The sequence below is a fragment of the Leptonotus elevatus genome, chromosome 18, assembly GCF_054856555.1.
Source record: "Leptonotus elevatus isolate MCC_2025b chromosome 18, RoL_Lele_1.0, whole genome shotgun sequence".
NCBI lineage: Eukaryota > Metazoa > Chordata > Actinopteri > Syngnathiformes > Syngnathidae > Leptonotus > Leptonotus elevatus.
The window spans coordinates 936,753-954,607 of record NC_141256.1 but is presented as its reverse complement, the minus strand read 5'-3'; the positions used below and the strand labels follow the sequence as shown (position 1 = coordinate 954,607).

Below are 17,855 nucleotides of genomic sequence, written 5' to 3'. Positions count from 1 at the left end.
GTTTGGGTCTGCCAGGTGATGATCAGTTGACAGTTCCGCCCCTCCCACACATACTTTTAAAACAATGCCAATGTGGGAAACTCATTGCCAAAAAATAAAATAAGACGCTGATTTTTGAGGGTCTTATCATTAACCAAAAAGCTTTACACACTCATCACACCTGGCAAAAAAAAATTACACATGTAAAGGTTAACATGCCATTTTCAACGAAATTCTGCTTCCAATGTGCCACTATCCCAACGTGTCAGTACCCCAACCTGCAAGTACACCAAAGTGGCCCTGGCTTCGAGGGCCCTTTATAGCAGCCCGCAGCTCTAGTGCTGCGAGGTCCCTATTGTTTTTCTTTCGTATTATTATTATTATTATTATTATTATTATTCTTTGTAAACAATCTCATTTTTGGGGATCTAAACATTTACGAAAACTCATCAAGCTTTGCACACCCCTCGGGCTCGGCGAAAAATGTTATATTATGAAGTTGCCACAACATAACAACATATAGCACTCTCTGGCGTAGACAAATATGCACCAATCCTGGCACGTTTGACCGAGGGCTACGAAAATTGGCAAGCACGTGAAGCGCCCCGAGACACACACAAAAGTCAGTGGAAGCCATATCCTAAAATGTACAGGAAGTGAGCTATGAATTTTTTAATGTCCGATTTTGGCCCATTTTTGCACATTCACTGTGGTCATTCTATTTGCCCATTTGCCAACAGTTTTCATCCGATTTACTTCTAACCTGGCATGTATCATCTCAAGACCTGGGACAACAACTTGGGAAAAACTCTTGACTTTTTGTAACACTATATGACGGGGGGCGGGGCCTCAAATTTTCATCAAAAAAGAGGAAATGCTGAATAACTCCGCTGTACAAGCTCCAAAAAATCCCAAACTTCTCATGCATCTTAATAGCCACGGCCTGAAAACATATATATGATAATATTTGGTTATACATGTAGCGCCACCTAGTGGTGACAATAAATGTCATACTTTCTTCTTTTATCTATTGTGTTGAGCCCGTTTGAGGGATCCAGTTGAAATTTTGTCAGAAAAGCCTTAAGATGTTGATCATGCCGAACACCGAATATTGTAACTTTTCGCCAAAGAGCGTGGCCGTATATGAGGGAGTCTAAGACCTCCCCAAAAAGTCTCTTGGAGCTATATGCTAAAAGGAACAAGAAGTGAGTTACGAATTTTTGATTGTTCGATTTTTGCAGATCTTATTTGATTTACAGGGGGCATTCTTTTGCCCATTTCTTTTACACGTTTGATCCGATTCACTTCAAACTTGGCCTGGACCATGTCAAGACCTAGGTCAACAAAAGGGAAAAAATTCGTGAATTTTTAAAATACTATATGACGGTGGTGGGGCATCATATTTTTTGTTTCATATTTCCTTTTCCATGAAAGCCGAAATACGTAATAACTCTTCGGTACATGCTCCAAAATTTCCCAAACTTCGCATGTATGTTTATAGTCACGACCTGAAGGTATCCCTATGACAATAGTTGTTTATAAATATAGCGCCACCTAGCCCTTGTGGTCGAAAAAAAAAAATCACCCCACACATGGTATTTTCATATTTGTACACATTTTTGATACTTTTGTAAGTGTGATAACTAAGTCATTTATGATTATTTATTTTTACTTTCGACCAATCAAATTTTTTAGTGGCATCTATACATATGTACTTTTTATTTATTTATTCATTTATTATGTCCTGTATGGAAAATAAAAGCAATATTGAGTAAAACTAATGATGATGTGTATATATGTACATTAAAATCGGGGCAACTCATTGTCAAAAAATAAAACGGAAGCTGATTTTGAGGGTCTTAACATTGAGCAAAACTCATTGAGCTTTGCACACTCATCACACCTGGCAAAAAAACAACAATCCATAGTATGTAAAGATTTATTATACCATTTTCAAATAAATTCTGCTTCAAATGTGCCACTACCCAAACGTGCCAGTACCCCAAAGTGGCTCGGGCTGCGAGGGCCCTTTATAGCTGCCCGCAGCTCTAATTCTTCTTCTTCTTCTTTGTAAACGATCTCATTTTTGGGGATCTAAACATTTACGAAAACTCACCAAACTTTGCACACTCTTCGGGCTTGGCGAAAATTTTGATATTATGACGTTGCCATAACAACGTAACATATAGCGCCCCCTAGCAAGGAAAAATATGCACCAATCCCGGCACGTTTGACCGAGGGCTACAAAAATTGACAGGCAGGTGAAGCGCCCCGAGACACAAAAAAATCAGTGGAAGCCATATCCTCAAATGTACAGGAATTGAGCTATGAAATTTTGAATGTCCAATTTTCGCCCATTTTCGCACATTCACTGTGGTCATTTTTTTTGCCCATTTGCCAACAGTTTTCATCTGATTTATTTCTAACTTCGCATGTATCATCTCAAGACCTGGGACAACAACTGGGGAAAAAATCTTGACTTTTTGAAATATTATATGACGGGGACGGGGCCTCAAATTTTGCCTTTAATATTTCCTTCATCAAAAAAGAAGAAATGCATAATAACTCCGCTGTACAAGCTCCAAAAAAATCCCAAACTTCTCATTCATCTTAATAGCCACAGCCTGAAAACATCTATATGATAATATTCAGTTATACATGTAGCGTGACCTAGTGGTGACAAGAAATGTCATACTTTACATTTTTTCTTCTACTTTTTTCTCCAACCTTGTTAACTGAATCTACCTCATATTTGCTCAGAAGAGTGTTTTGGCCTTTATGATGTCTTAACTTGAAGTTTGTGAGCTTTTGTGAATCACTGTGGCCATAGCAATTTACTATTAACCAAGAAAACGCCAATTTTGAGGCCCTAAACATACACAGAAACTCATTAAACTTGGCACACACATCTGGCCTAGCAAAATGACCGATATTTAACATGAATTATGCGATTTTTACAAAAATTACTCCCTAGCGCCCCCTAGAAATTTTTAATGAAGCAGCCTCGGTTGTACGTTTAAGCAAGATCTACAAAAAAATATGTGCTATTTGAGGGAGCCCAAGACCTACAAAAAAGTATCCTGTACCCATATGCTGAAATGAACAGGAAGTGAGCTACGAATTTTGCAATGTACGATTTTTGCCAATTTTTTAAACATTTACAGGGGGCATACTCTTGCACATTTCTCCTACACGTTTGATCCAATTGACTTCAATCTTGGCCTGGACCATGTCAAGACCTGGGCCATCAACAGGGGGAAAATAATCGTAAGTTTTCAAAATTCTATATGACGGGGGCGGGGCATCATATTTTGTGCTTCATATTTCCTTTGCTATTACAGACAAAATACGCAAAAACTCCCCGGTACATGCTCCCAAAAACCCAAAACTTCTCTTGTATGTTTATAGTCACGACCTGAAGGTATCTCTATGGGTCGACAATAAAAAAATTACGACACCTAAGGTATTTTGTCCCAAATTTGGATACTCTTTGTAAGTGTGATAACTGTCATTTATGAATATTGTTTTTACTTTCCACCACTCAAAATGTTCAGTGACATCAGAACAATCCATACATATGTACTATGTACTTTATTTATTTATGATGCCCTCTATTGACAATAAAAGCAATATTGTGCTACGAGTAAAACTAACTATGATGTCTGTGTGTGTGTGTATATATATATGTATGTATGTGTATATATATATGTATGTATGTATGTACTTTTAAATCAATGCTAATGGGGGAAACTCATTGCCAAAAAATAATATAGGACGCTGATTTTTGAGGGTCTTGTCATTGACCAAAAAGCTTTACACACTCATCACACCTGGCAAAAAAAATTACATATGTCAAGGTTTATTATGCCATTTTCAACGAAATTTTGCTTCCAATGTGCCACTACCCCAACGTGCCAGTACCCCAACCTGCAAGTATCCCAAAGTAGCTTGGGCTGCGAGGGCCCTTTATAGCTGCCTGCAGCTCTAGTAAACAATCTAATTTTTGGGTATGTAAACATTTACGAAAACTCACCAAACTTTGCACACTCCTCGGGCACCCCGAAAAATTTGATATAATGAAGTTGCCATAACAACATATAGCACCCTATAGTGTGGAAAAATATGCACCCTTGGTTGGGGGGGGCTTGGTTAGATGGGTGGGGGGTGGTAACGGGTGGGGGGAGTGTTTAAGAGTTTGGGGGCCTGGGGGCGGCTGGGGCTGGGTTGTGGTGAGTGGCTGGTGTGGGTGGGGGGCGGGGGCTGTGGGCCAGTGGGGTGCCTGGCGGGCCTGCCGTGCCCCGTTCTGCTGCGTTGGGCTTGGGGCGCAGGCCTTGTTGGGGTGGGGGGCGCTCCGGGCTCCTGGGTTTGCTCTCCGGCCGGTGGCCCCTGCGGGGCCTCGGGGTTGTGCCTTGGCGCTGCCGTGGCCTGGGGGGCCCTGGGGGTTGTGCTTGCTCTGTCCTGGCCGGGGTCAACGGCTCCCCTCTGGTGGAGGTTTTCATGCATGCCAGATCCACCACACCAGCATCTATTAAAATTCAAACACAATCTGCTTCTTCCTCTGGTCGTTGAATTGGTAAAGGCTGATGTCTGTGGATCTCACTCTGCTTCATCTATCCTTCCTTCCTTTCCTCTGTCTTTCCTTTGGTTTCTTGAGGTCTCCCTAATTTGTTGGAATTTAGATGTTTCTGGGGTTGGTGAAAGATTCTGGTTGGTAATCCGGTGGGTAGAAGGTGATGTCTGGTCGATGCTGGATTTCACTTCCCTTTTCTATGATCCTTCCTTGGGTCTCCTGACAACCTCACGACTCTAGCTGGATTCTGAAGTATTCGGTTTAGGTGAACGGTATGGGATTTTTAATAGGTTTTAGGTGAATTAAGGAGTACACACTCACACGCACGCACACATGCACACACACACCCGCACATGCACATACTCACGCACAAAAAAGAAAAAGAGAAAAAAAAAGAGCAATGATGATAACATGTAGATTACCGAATGAACTGAACTGAGCTCTCTAAGAAAAATAAAATAAAAATAAATGTCATACTTTACATTTTCATCTATTGTGCCAAGCCCGCTTGAGGGATCCAGTTGTAATTTTAGCCTTAAGATGTTGATTATGCCCTACACCGAATATTGTAACTTAACCTTTAATATTTAGTTCATCAAAAAAGAGGAAATGCTTAATAACTCCGCTGTACAAGCTCCAAAAAATCCCAAACTTCTCATGCATCTTAATAGCCACAGCCTGAAACTATCTATATAATATTTGGTTATATATGTCGGCCACCTTGTGGTGACAAGAAATGTCATACTTTACATTTTTATCTATTGTGCTGAGCGCGTTTGAGGGATCCAATTGAAATTTTGTCAGAAAAGCCTTAAGATGTTGATCATGCCCCACATTGAATATTGTAACCGTGGCCAGGTCTCGGCGCTCCGGGGGCCGGGGGGGTGGGTGGGTTTGGTGTTGTGCCCGCCCCGCTCCGGTGGACCTCCTGGCACCTCGGGCGGGCCCCAGTATCCGGGGGGCGAGCCCTATCGGCGACCCGGTGGGGTGGGTGGGGGATTGGTGGGCGTGTGCGCCTCCTGCCCCCGCCCGGTTGGGGGGGGGGGGCCCGCTGGTCGCTCCTCTTAACTCACTGCACTAGGTTTGCACAATACACTTTTATTGACATATAGGGCACATAACACACTTTGGGGGGGGGGGGTAGGGTGGAAACACCGTCTTCGCCCTACAACTCCCCTCCAATTTTAATGCACCACATAACTGGGGGGTGGGTGCCGGGGTGGGGTGCCATCGGTTGAGGCAGACCGCAGTATAGAGCAGTGCTGCGGTCCCCTGTCCGTGTCCCCGCCGCGCCGCCCCCCTATTTATTTTTTTAATGCACCACATACACTCACTGACATGCCTGGGAGGCGGGTGGATCGGAGCGTGGAGATATCATTTCCCTCTGCTCCGGTTCACCTGCTCCCAATTTTAATGCACCACACACACACACTTGTATATACACTGGGTGGGGTCACATTCAAGGTTTAGGGGTAGAGTTCGCCAGTCGGAGAGCTGGCGGACTCAGTAACAGGGGTTAGCTTTCACTAAGAACGCTGGAGTGGCGACCGGGGCCTTTCCCCGCTGGGCCTGGGGTTCGAGGGTGCCGGCCGTCCTCCGGTGCCCCCATCTCCCCTTCTGCCCCCGGTGTTCCATCCCTCCACGCGGCGGGGGGTGGGGTGAACGCGAGTGTCCTCTCCGCTCCGCTGTCCGGCCCCTCTTCGGTGCCGATGCCCGGGTGCGGGGGGTCCCCAGGGGCTGGGGGTCGGGACCTGGGGGGCTGCCGGGTGTTCGGGGGGTGGGGCGGCTTTGTTGGGGGTGGGGTGCTGGGGGCTTGGGGGCGGCTGGGGCTGGGTTGGAGTGGATGGCGGGGGTGGATGGGGGGCGGGGGGTCATGGGGGGAGCGGGGGCTGTGGACCGGTGGGGTGCCTGGCGGGCCTGCAGTGCCCCGTCCTGCTGCGTTGGGTTGGGGGCGCGAGCCGTGTTGGGGTTGGGGGCGCTCCTGCTCCTGGGTTTGCTCTCCGGCCGGTGGCCCTGGAGGGGCCCGGGGGTCGTCCTTTGGCGCTGAGGTGTTGCGCTTGCTCTGTCCTGGCAGGGGTCGACGGCTCCCCTCTTTGGTGGAGATTTGCATGCATGCCAGATCCACCACACCAGCATCTATCGAAACTCAGACACAATCTGCTTCTTCCTCAGATCATTGAATCGGTGGAGGCTGGTGTCTGTGGATCTCACTCTGCTTCGTTTGTCGTTTGTTCCTTCCTTTCCTCAGTCTCTCCTTTGGTCTCTTGAGGTCTCCCTGATTTGTTGGAATTTAGATGTTTCTGGGGTTGGTGAAGAACTCTGGTTGGTGGCCCGGTGGGTGGTGTCTGGTCGATGCTGGATTTCACTTTCCTTTGTTTTCTTTGGTCCTTCCTCGGGTCTCCTGACGGCGGTGTTCGGTTTAGGTGAACGGTATGGGATTTTTTTAATAGGTTTTTGGTGAACTAACGAATACACACACACACACTCGCACGCACGCACGCACATACACATTCTCACCCACATACAAAATAATAAAAATAATAAAAAAAATAATAAAATAAAAAAAGAGAGCAATGATGATGACATTACCGAATTAACAATACTGAGCTCTTCAAAAAAAAAAAAAAGAATATTGTAACATTTCGGCAAAGGGCGTGGCCGTTACGGTGCCGCATAGTCTGATGATCCACCTACGGTGCCGCATAGTCTGATGATCCACCGGGACAATAAAAGCTGCGTTAACTTTACCCAGATGATCCTATCTTCTCAAAATTTCACACATTTGATGAGAGTCCAGGTCTGAATACATCTACGAACTTATATTTATTCGTACTGATAGCGCCACCTACTGCCAATAAAATTTTTAAACAAATCTTCAACTTTTTTCTCCAACCACATTAACTGGATCTACCTCATATTTGCTCAGAAGAGTGTTTAGGCCTTCATGATGTCATAACACAAAGTTTGTGTGAATCTGTGTGGGCGTGGCAAGGTACTGTTTGGCAAAGAAAACGCCAATTTTGAGGGCCTAAACATGCATAGACACTCATGAAACTTGGTGCACACATCTGGCCTGGCAAAATGAGCAATATTTTATCATGTATTGTGCGATTTTTACAAAAATTACTCACTAGCTCCTACTCACTTTTAACGAAGCAGCACCGGTTGTACGTTTAGCAAGATCTACGACAAGTTTTAGGTATATGAGGGAGCCACACACCTACAAAAAATTATCTTGGACCCACATGCTAAAATGAACAGGAAGTGAGCTCTACATTTTTGAATGTCCCATGTTTTGCCGATTTTTGCACATATACAGGAGGCATTCTTTTGCCCATTTCTCCTACACGTTTCAGCCGATTTACTTCAAACTTGGCCTGGACCATGTCAAGACCTCCAACCAACTGTGGGTTTTTTGGTCTTGCCCAGAGATCTTCTCAGTATCTTCCACTGCTCAAAAACCACTCTGATGTTTACACGAGTCCTCTGTCTGCGCCTATCAGACTCTACTTTGGCTCGTTTTGTCAAACTGGATACAATTTGTAGTTTATTTTTGTTTGGGGGGCTCTGTGCCGGTGTTGCAGGTGTGCTCGAACGCGTCCTTTTGTTACTATAAGCAGATTTCATTCTTTACAATGTAAAAGCTTGCAGTCGTGTTGTTTATACCAGGTGTCTCAGCGTAAGCACTTCTTCTTCTACGTGTTATGGCGCAGAATTGGAAACTTTTATTTTTATTTTATTTTATTTTTTGAGCATTCCAGCAATACATTCAAATTACGCAAAAAATAAATTAAACCAATAATGCGGAAGTGAAAAAAAGAAAGAATTTGAAACTCTACTCAGAGACAGGGGTACGCATGACGTCACATTCTTAGCGTATTCGCCCGAAAACCTCTATTTAGAAGAGATTTATAGGCTTATCGACACAGTTGTAAACACGTCAGGGCTTGCGCTACACATCATGGCATTGCCTCTGTATATAGATCCAATATATATACATAAATCTGTAATTTTAACATTTAAACTTCCTTAATGCACCTTTAAACTTAAAATAACACATCAACTTGAAAGGCCAGTGAATAGTGGTGTATGCCTGCAATGATGTTTAAGAAACCTACACTGTACAATAAGGAGTTAAGGAGATACAAACCACAGGGTAGTAGGAACTTTTTACTACCAGGGTATTCTGTCACCAGGATGGAGAGGGACTAATGCCCCTGGAGAAACGGCTAATGTCAAGGCATGTGAGGGAAAATTTAGGGTTGCCTGTGAAATGCAACAGTGATGATGTGTGAGTGGTGTATCGGACAAGGACAGTAAATAATTGTGGATAATTCATAGATTATTTTTGCTCCATAAGTAAAGTTGGTTGAAGAGGTGCTAGATATAAATTATTAAAGTGATAGGAAAGTAGATAGAAAATAGAAGTAAAAAAAGTTTCTCAGCAGCACTCTCCCATCTATGTCAGCATATTTACAGTAGCCCGAAGAAAGTGGCCATAAATTCCATAGCTTTTTCTAATTTCTAGATCAAAACTTTAATTTACAGTATTCCTTTGGAAATATTCCCTACAGGTGTGCATGGAGACACTCACAGCTACATGCAGCTCATCCCTTGACACAATCAAGATGCAAGTGTATTTTGACATGAATTACACTTCTAGACGTAAGTAAATCTTTTTTATATATTGCATGATTGTTCTTGTTGTTTTAAGGAATACAAAGTTGTATTCAGAATTAATCCATCCATTTTCCATACCACTTATCCTCAACTACCAAAAGATGGTCAGTTAACAGTTTGGTTGAAATAATAATAATAATAATTAATAATAAATTTTATTTGGAAGCACCTATCAAGACCCCGAAGAATATCATGCTGTAGCAAACGTTGAAACTATCCATCCATCCATTTTCTTAACCGCTTGTCCTCACAAGGGTCTTTGGGCAGTAGGCGGGGTATACCCTAAACTGGTTGCCAGCCAATCGCAGACGCTGAAACTTAATGGTTAAAAATGTTCATCTTGTCTTCTAATTCCTACAGTCACTGTTTTTCCCCAAAACTTTTTTTGTATTTAAAAAAAGAAAAACAGTGACTGTAATGCAGAAACTAGTAAAAAGGTAAATATGAATCTTAATGTCTTAAAGAAAAATTAATGATTGGGCATCACATCAAATCAAACAGATACAATTGAGAAGAAAAAATAGAAGACAGACTTCCGGTTGGGTGAGCATGTGAGTGCGGCGTAGTCTTCGTCACCCGTAACTCAAACTTATTTTTGGGAAATAAGACCCTATTTTTTGTTGCCCTATAAGCAGGGCTGAAAGTGGCTAGAATTTATTGCCGGAAACCCCTGACATAAAGGTTGCTGCGCAGCCAAAATATATATATATATATATATATATTTTTTTTTTAATGATAGCAGATAACAAAAACACACGTGTACACATCGATGCGACTCGTCAGATACACAGAGAACGGAACCGGTGGACAGAACTCCGTGGGATAAATAACTAAATAGATATCGTTGGAAACGGATTACGCTACACAAGCACACTGGAACAATTCAGAAGTACTTTATGCTATGTTCACACCAAAATAAGGGGAAGCGTTCCACTGTTGTGCCAAAAGTATTTAACCCCGTACAAAAATTGCATTCCCTGCTCTGGGATATTCTAACTTTTACCAGAGAAAAGGTTCCTTGTAAACAGATATTTAAATTTCAAACATCTGGAACAAAACAGAAAAACAGCAACAATCAGTCGTCTGAGCTTTTTCTATGTATATTTGAGATTTCCTACTACGTGTGTAGTCATTGAATGCATGCGCGCGAGTGCTTGCTTTTCTTTTGCTTCTCCGTGATATATACTTTTTTCTTGTTTCAAAACAAAGCCCACGTGTGTTTTTATTTATTTATTTAAAAAAAAAAAGCGTTGTACCCGCAGGAGGGGATACATTATTTTACGGGGGTATTAAGTGGCTGCCCGTGTTGTTGCACGCAGGTGACAACAGACTGCTGTGTGTGACGTAGTCCATCCCCGAAGCCGATGTGGCACATATTTCAGCCTATCAGGCCGTGAGGCGAAATGCGAAGAAAGTTCAAAATTTTCAACTTTGGCAAATATGCGAATTTTTGCCGCACTGTGTCTCCAAACGCATCCTACGCACCGCCCCACACACGCACCCGTCCGCGTAATATGCAATCGCAGCGCCTCATGCTCCCCCAACTTTTGGTGAATCTGGTAGTAGTAGTAGATTTTGTTTCTTCTTAGGTGGCAGCCTGGCAGGTTATTTAACATAGGGTTTTGACAGTTGCGATCATATTTTCGGACCGGAACAATTTTTTTTTAACGGAACGCAGTTCCGCACCGTTCCGGCCCACTTTCGTCCCTGCCTATAAGTGAAACTGCTTTGTAGGGTACTGTGCACTTAAAGTGTCTGTGCAAGATGTTAAAATCTTTGAAACTATCTTCGAAACTATCTTCGAAACTATCTTCGAAACTATCTTCGAAACTATCTTCGAAACTACAGCGAAAAGTCGAAGTAGACACCTCGACGTCGTGCAGTGTTTGTGTGACTAGCATATCTAGCCTATCAAGCCTCCTAGAGGACCACAGGGCTAGCATCGCGGCCTACTTTAAAAATACGTTCGCTGCTGTGGAAGCTAAACTGGACAAAACACAGTCCACAATGTCGGAACACAGAGTATTGAGTCCTTAGAAGATGTTTCAGCCCAAATTACACAGCAAATTCAGGAGACTCACTTAAGAAACTCTGATCATAGAAAGTTAAGCAGGCACTGGTTTGGCCATATTGTTCATTCAAAATTAAATTTGTAAACAAGAGGCACAGCCATATTGATTAGGAAGAACCTACACTTCACTTTTAGACCCAGAGGGTCGTTATGTTATTATTTCAGGTATGTTATACCAGAAATCAGTGGTGAGCTCTGACCTTTTAGAGTGGGCATGCTGGAGTGACACATATGTGAGCGCCCGCCAGGGTGCGAGTGGATAAATTGGGGGGTAATTTTATTATTAATTTTAATATTAAATATTTTATTATTATTTCATACCACGTTGTAGGTATAAAATTAAAAATATAATAAAATATTCAGGACTGACGCAGGTTGATGCGCACACACTGTAACGTAACCAGCTCCGTGGTGAGTGAAATGACACAATCACATGCCCACAAATTTGCCAATACGTTGGAATTTACAGTATTCGGAACTGACTCGTTCCCACGAAGTGGTCTCAACCCGGAAAAATCGCAGCAAAACCACAAGCGATTTCAACCAACAATCAACAGTTTGCTAACCTGTGAACAGCCAGCGAGCCATTTATGTTTCTCGTACGTCCTGGCTTGAAAGTGACGGATGAAATTCTTCCCTGTTTTCATGATGACTACTTCAGGAGTAGGACGACCACTTGAAATTATATTCTCTTGTGGGTCCTTGTATGAACATGGTGAGAAAGCAGGCCGTCTTTTACCACATCAGTTGAAAGCCAGATCGGCCGCCAACCAAATTGTCCAAGTATTTTGCACACAATTTGGCTGCTAGTCATGGTTAAAAACAAAAGCAGCACGTAAACAAAGTTGGAAAAAAAACTGCTGCTGGTGGGTAAGTAAAAAGCACCCTTTCATAGGTAAAGATCACAATTTTGTAGCAACCATTGTGGGTGGGTGGCGGATTATGTAGTTTCCCATGGTCTGGATGTGAATGCAACACAGACTTTTGTCTTTGTGTGCTAACGTTAGCGTGTTGTTTTCTTGCTTGGTTAGCATGATCATTTCACAAACGCTACTATATGACTTACGACTGGACCAGAGGTCACTTGTTGCAAAAAAACTGCACTTTTTTTTTTTTGCGCCACTATTTCGCCACTATTTCTCTGCAATCATGCAAGGAATGGCGGTGTTAGGGGGTAAAAACAACTTATGACTTCGCAGCTCGTAACGCGTATCCAATGTCATGATGTCATTTTGGTGAATGCTTCTGTGACAATGTGCTGTTTTGCCGTTTCAGGTGGCTGAACACGTTTGTAATGTTGCCCTTACTTGTCTTCATGCGCTCCTTGCACACTTAGCATATGATTTACGCCTGGTCTTTGTCATCTGGTGTTAATCCAAAACAGTTCCATATCATGGACGATTAATTTCTCTTCGGAACAAACTCGCTTTCAGCCTCCTCCACTACAAGCCTGTTTTTTTTTTTTTTTGAGACACGACTCGGGGCGGGGGCGAAGTGTGTAGGCGCTACAGTTGACCACTGATTGGCCGTCATAGGTCACGCACACCGGAGACAGCAGATACATAGCTGTCAGTCAGTGACAGAAAATGAGCTGACGGTTAAATTGTGCTGAAATGCTTTGCGTCGCGATCAGAAATGACAGATCGTGAGCCCCGCATTTCTTCTAATGATTTAATATCGTCATAACGCCCACCCCTATTTGGCGGGTAGGGTGCGGACTATAAAAATGAATGTGTTACCTAGGTACTTGTACTTATTCCAGTGTCTCCCCATCTTTCTACCTAAATCTTTCTTTGCTTCAATTGATAATATGGTTTCAACCTTTATTTGGGCCGGTAAACGTGCGAGAGCAGGCAAAACTTTGCTGCAGCGAAGTAGGTCAGTGGGTGTGTTGGGACTACCCAATTTTATTAGCTACTATTGGGCTTCCAATGTTCACAAAATAACACTGGTTTACTTCACCATAGTCTAGTTGGTGCTGTTTAGAGGCCGACTCTTGCTCTACCTGTCTTACAGCTCTGGCATGTGGCACCATTCCCATACCTTACACTAGTTTTACCTCTAATATGGCTGTGATAAACTCATTAAAAATATCGTCACAAATTAGACGATGCTTTGGGTGGTTTTCACTTCCGAAGGGAACACCTATTTGCAATAATCACCTCTTTGTACCAGCCAGGAATGATAGGCAGTTTAAATCATTTGAGCGACATGGCCTTCGTTGTCTGGGGGATTTATATGCGGATGATGTTTTTGGGAGTTTAGATCAATTAAGCATAGCATTTCATTTGAATAGCTCAGATTTTTTTGGGGATACTTTCAGCTACGTGACTTTGCTAGAGCACAAACTCAAGCCTTCGCACAAATTCCAAATCCCACAGGCATTGATTTGGCTCTCAAGGTGACAGCTTTGCCCAAAGGGCAGGTTTCCATTCTTTATAACCTCTTCCCCATCTAAACATTATGCTGCCGATCAGTTGCTGTGTGAAGAATGGTACGTTCAAATACATAAACAAATAAAGGTGATCAGTTGCTGTGGGGAGGGAATGACTCGTTCCAAACGTAAGAGGCAGACACGTCAGCTGTAGCGCACGAGTTCACAGAGTGTTTAGTCTGAGATTTCTTTGGATGATATGAGGCGATGAAGACGATGAGCCAGATTGATTTGGATACAGATGTCTGATGAGTGTGTGAGTCGAGTGGAAGGAGCAGGCAGGCTGAGAATAAGATAAGCTAATTACCTTGCAAGTTGACACTTGTTGCTTACTGTGTAAGCATGCGAGCGTGCGTGCATGTGTAAGTGTGTGCGTTCGTGCACGCACGTGTGTGAGAGAGACTCCTGTATGCACTTAAGTTGAATAAAAAAAGTTTGGTGATGTAGGCCAAAAAATTGCCATTTTGCTATCAAAAGCCCTTTTTATAGTAGTGTTTGTTGTTTTGTCGAAGGAAAGCATGATTTGGATGTTTGAGCTACCACAACAGCAAAAAATAGTAGTGTTAAAGGCAAAGTTATGCTTGAAATGTATGCTTTAACAAAAAGCTGTGTAATAAAAAAGTAGTGTTTTCGCCAGAATGCGAATTTTGATGAAACTTAGCTATATTCTAATGCTAATTGCTGTTGATGTTTTTTTTTATAGCCATGGAACACACAATATTCTGTGGGCCTTGCAAAATCAGTCAAAATCCAGTAAAACAACCGGGTGCGAAGTGGGGTTGTTCCAGTCAAAATGTCTGGGAGTGAATGAGTTAATTATAACTACTAAAACAAAGCAGATCAATATTCTCAGTATGAACTTAAACATTTCCTTTACAATGTTATACAGTGGATCCAGCAAGTAGTCACAAGTGCTTATGTACAGCCTTATTAAAAAAAGGAATACATAGTTTTGCTATATATATATATATATATATATATATATATATATACATATACATATACATATACATATACATATATACATATGTATATATATATACGTATATATATATATACATATATGTGTATATACATATATGTATATACATATATGTATATATATATATATACATATATGTATATATATATATATATATATATATATATATATATATATATATATATATATATATATACATATATGTATATATGTGAGTGAGTGATTGAGTGAGTTAGTTTGCCAGGGCCCATGCTGACAAAAGATGGAAAGAGTACTTTGAAGAGTTGATGAATGAGGAAAATGAGAGCGAACGAAGCATAGAAGAGGTGACTGTTGTGGACCAGGAAGTAGCAAAGATTAGTAAGGATGAAGTGAGAAGGGCATTGAAGAGGACGAAGGAGTTCAAGGTGGAGGTGGGACTACATCAGGGATCAGCTCTGAGCCCCTTCTTGTTCGCTATGGTAATGGACAGGATGACAGATGAGGTTAGACAGTAATCTCCATGGACTATGATGTTTGCAGATGACATTATGATCTGTCGTGAAAGCAGGGAACAAGTGGAGGAGAAGCTAGAGGCGTGGAGGTTTGCCCTAGAAAGGAGGGGAATGAAGGTTAGCTGTAGCAAGACTAAGTATCTGTGTGTGAATGGGAGGGACCCAAGTGGAAGAGTGAGGTTACAGGGAGAAGAGAACAACAAGGTTGAGGAGTTTAAGAATTTAGGGTCAACAGTCCAAAGCAATGGAGAGTGTGGAAAATAAGTGAAGAAGCGTAGGCAGGCAGGCTGGAATGTGGAGAAAAGTGTCAGGTGTGATGTGTGATAGAAGAGTTTTAGCTAAAATGAAAGGAAAGGTTTATAAAAATTGTGTTGAGACCAGCAATGTTTGGTCTGGAGACAGTGCCACTGAGGAAAAGACTGGAGGCAGAGCTGGAGGTGGCAGAGATGAAGATGCTGGGGTTCTCTTGAGGAGTGACCAGAATGGATAGAATCAGGAATGAGTACATCAGAGGGACAGCACATGTTAGAGGCTTTGGAGATAAAGAGAGGCCAGACTGAGATGGTTTGGACATGTCCAGAGGAGTGATAGTGAGTATATTGGCAGAAGGATGCTGAATTTCCAAATGCCTGGCAGGAGGTCTAGAGGAAGACCAAAAATGAGGTTTATGGATGTAGTTAAAGAGGGCATGAAGGTAGTTAGTGTGAGAGCAGAGGATGCAGAGGACAGGGTTATATGGAGGCAACTGATTCATTGTGGCGACCTCTGAAGGGAAAAGCCGAAAGGAAAAGAAAAAGACCAGGAAGGAAGACAACAGACTTAGATTATTTTTGCTTGCGAGGAGAACAAAACAGAGATGTGCCCAGATTCCAATCTCCTACCCGTTCTGAAGCACATTCCGCCAAATCTCCTCTTTTTATTGGGTAGGCCCTGGTTACATAGCCTATTGCTGCTCTAAAGGTTTTGGGGACGCACATAGCAGTAACGTGACAATCAGTATGACTCATTGCGCAGACAATAATGCAAATTTTTTTCTTCAGTGCGGAAGGTTTAAAAGTTCACAGTTCAACCTCAAAATGTTCCAGCCCCTATCTTGTCAGGTTTCAGTTCCTGTTTTGCAACTGCAGCTTATTCTCTCTACAGACGACCAACCCACAAGGTTCAAGCATACGTCACACTGCTGAATAAATGGTTTGCAATTACTAAAAGAGTAAATATGGGATAACGTATGTACATTTATTCTAACAGAACAGAAATGTGAAAACTAGGTCAAGAAATTAAAAACCCTTCCAAAGTTTGGCTTTAGCCACAGGTGCTTCTCATAATGACCATGTTTACCTGCCAGTTGAGTACAAGCATCAGTAGCTAAAGCCAAAATGTGGCAGGGTTTTTACTTTCTGGACCTGGAGTTCCCATCTCTGGTGAGAAATAAGCAGTTAAAGAAATTGGATGGATGGATGGTGTTGTGTACTTTCTGTAAGCATGATGACCCGTCTCTCAAAAAGGGAAGAAAAATGGCGTGCACCCTGTTCTAAGATCTGTAAGGGCTTATATACCTTTGTGAGGAATGCCCCACAAGCACTGACTATGTTTACATGCAGTTAAAATTCGGGTTAAGGTCAAAATTCCGGTTTGTGAAACAATCGAGGTAACATGTTTACATGCGTGGCGGACCATGGCCATTTGTGCTCGATTGGAATAGCCCGTTCGAGCCGCGATGCACAGACAATGTAATAACATAAATAACGTCATTTCCGCTTTTAACTTACTATGTTGAATAAAAGACATTATGTCACTCACCATGCTGAATAAAGTAGTCTGTTTCCTTCTCACTCCAAAGTGTGGTTCTTTGCTGCAAGCGTCATGTTTGTTTGCACCGGCTTGAAGATTTCTGGTGGTTACACGCCAGAAGCACGGACTTCTATACTTGTACATATTTGTATATAGACACAAACAGTGGCGTTTTCGCCGTAGAGACACAAAATAACGTGAAACTGCCGCGGAGAAATCAATGTATTCAAGCGAGGCTCCTCTAGTGAGTCGGATGGAGCTCCGCATACAAGTCTTTAATACAAAGAGCAAGAGTCCTTGCAAATTCAAATCAGCAAAGAAGAAGAAAAGAAGACAAAGAAAATAGAGAGCATAGACACAGTGAAAATAATGCGCCGTTCAGTCGAGGTATTCCGAATGCGTTTATATGCTAAGAGCATATTTAGGTTATTGCCCGTGTTTACATGGCCTTACAAAACCCAAATAGTGCCAATATTCGGGTTTTAAAAGGGTTATTGCCTGCCTGTAAACATATTAATTGACAGTCCCTCAGAACAATAGGCGCCAACTCTTTCATTTTCAAACCCCCACTGACCCAAGGCCACCTGATGACTCAAGGGTCCTGATATAATTATGGGCCTGCTGCGAAGCAGAAGGCACATATTACTATCCTAGTTATGGGCCTGCTGCGAAGCAGAAGGCACATATTACTATCCTAGAAAAAGGGAAAAAGGGTTTATTATTTTCCGCAAAAATGCGGCCCGTACCGTAGATCGCACCGGCACAAATGAGGTATCAAACGATGCGGCTCGATCTGACTCGCTGCGGCATTATTTTTCTAAGAATTCTGAGTTACCATGGCGACGCTATTCCCA

General features: G+C 42.5%; 1 protein-coding gene across 6 annotated transcripts in view; it reads left to right on the top strand.

Annotated features, from left to right (window-relative positions):
* The window catches only part of cfap206 (cilia and flagella associated protein 206), a 121,382-nt gene that overhangs the window by 21,586 nt on the left and 81,941 nt on the right, over positions 1–17,855 (top strand). For 5 of the 6 annotated variants that reach the window (XM_086061198.1, XM_086061199.1, XM_086061197.1 and 2 more), the window contains exon 2: positions 9,124–9,214. The exons of the other annotated variant lie outside the window; for it this stretch is intronic. In XM_086061198.1, the coding sequence (XP_085917324.1) occupies positions 9,124–9,214 (91 nt within the window). The remainder of the gene's footprint in view (positions 1–9,123; positions 9,215–17,855) is intronic. 6 annotated transcript variants of the gene reach the window in all.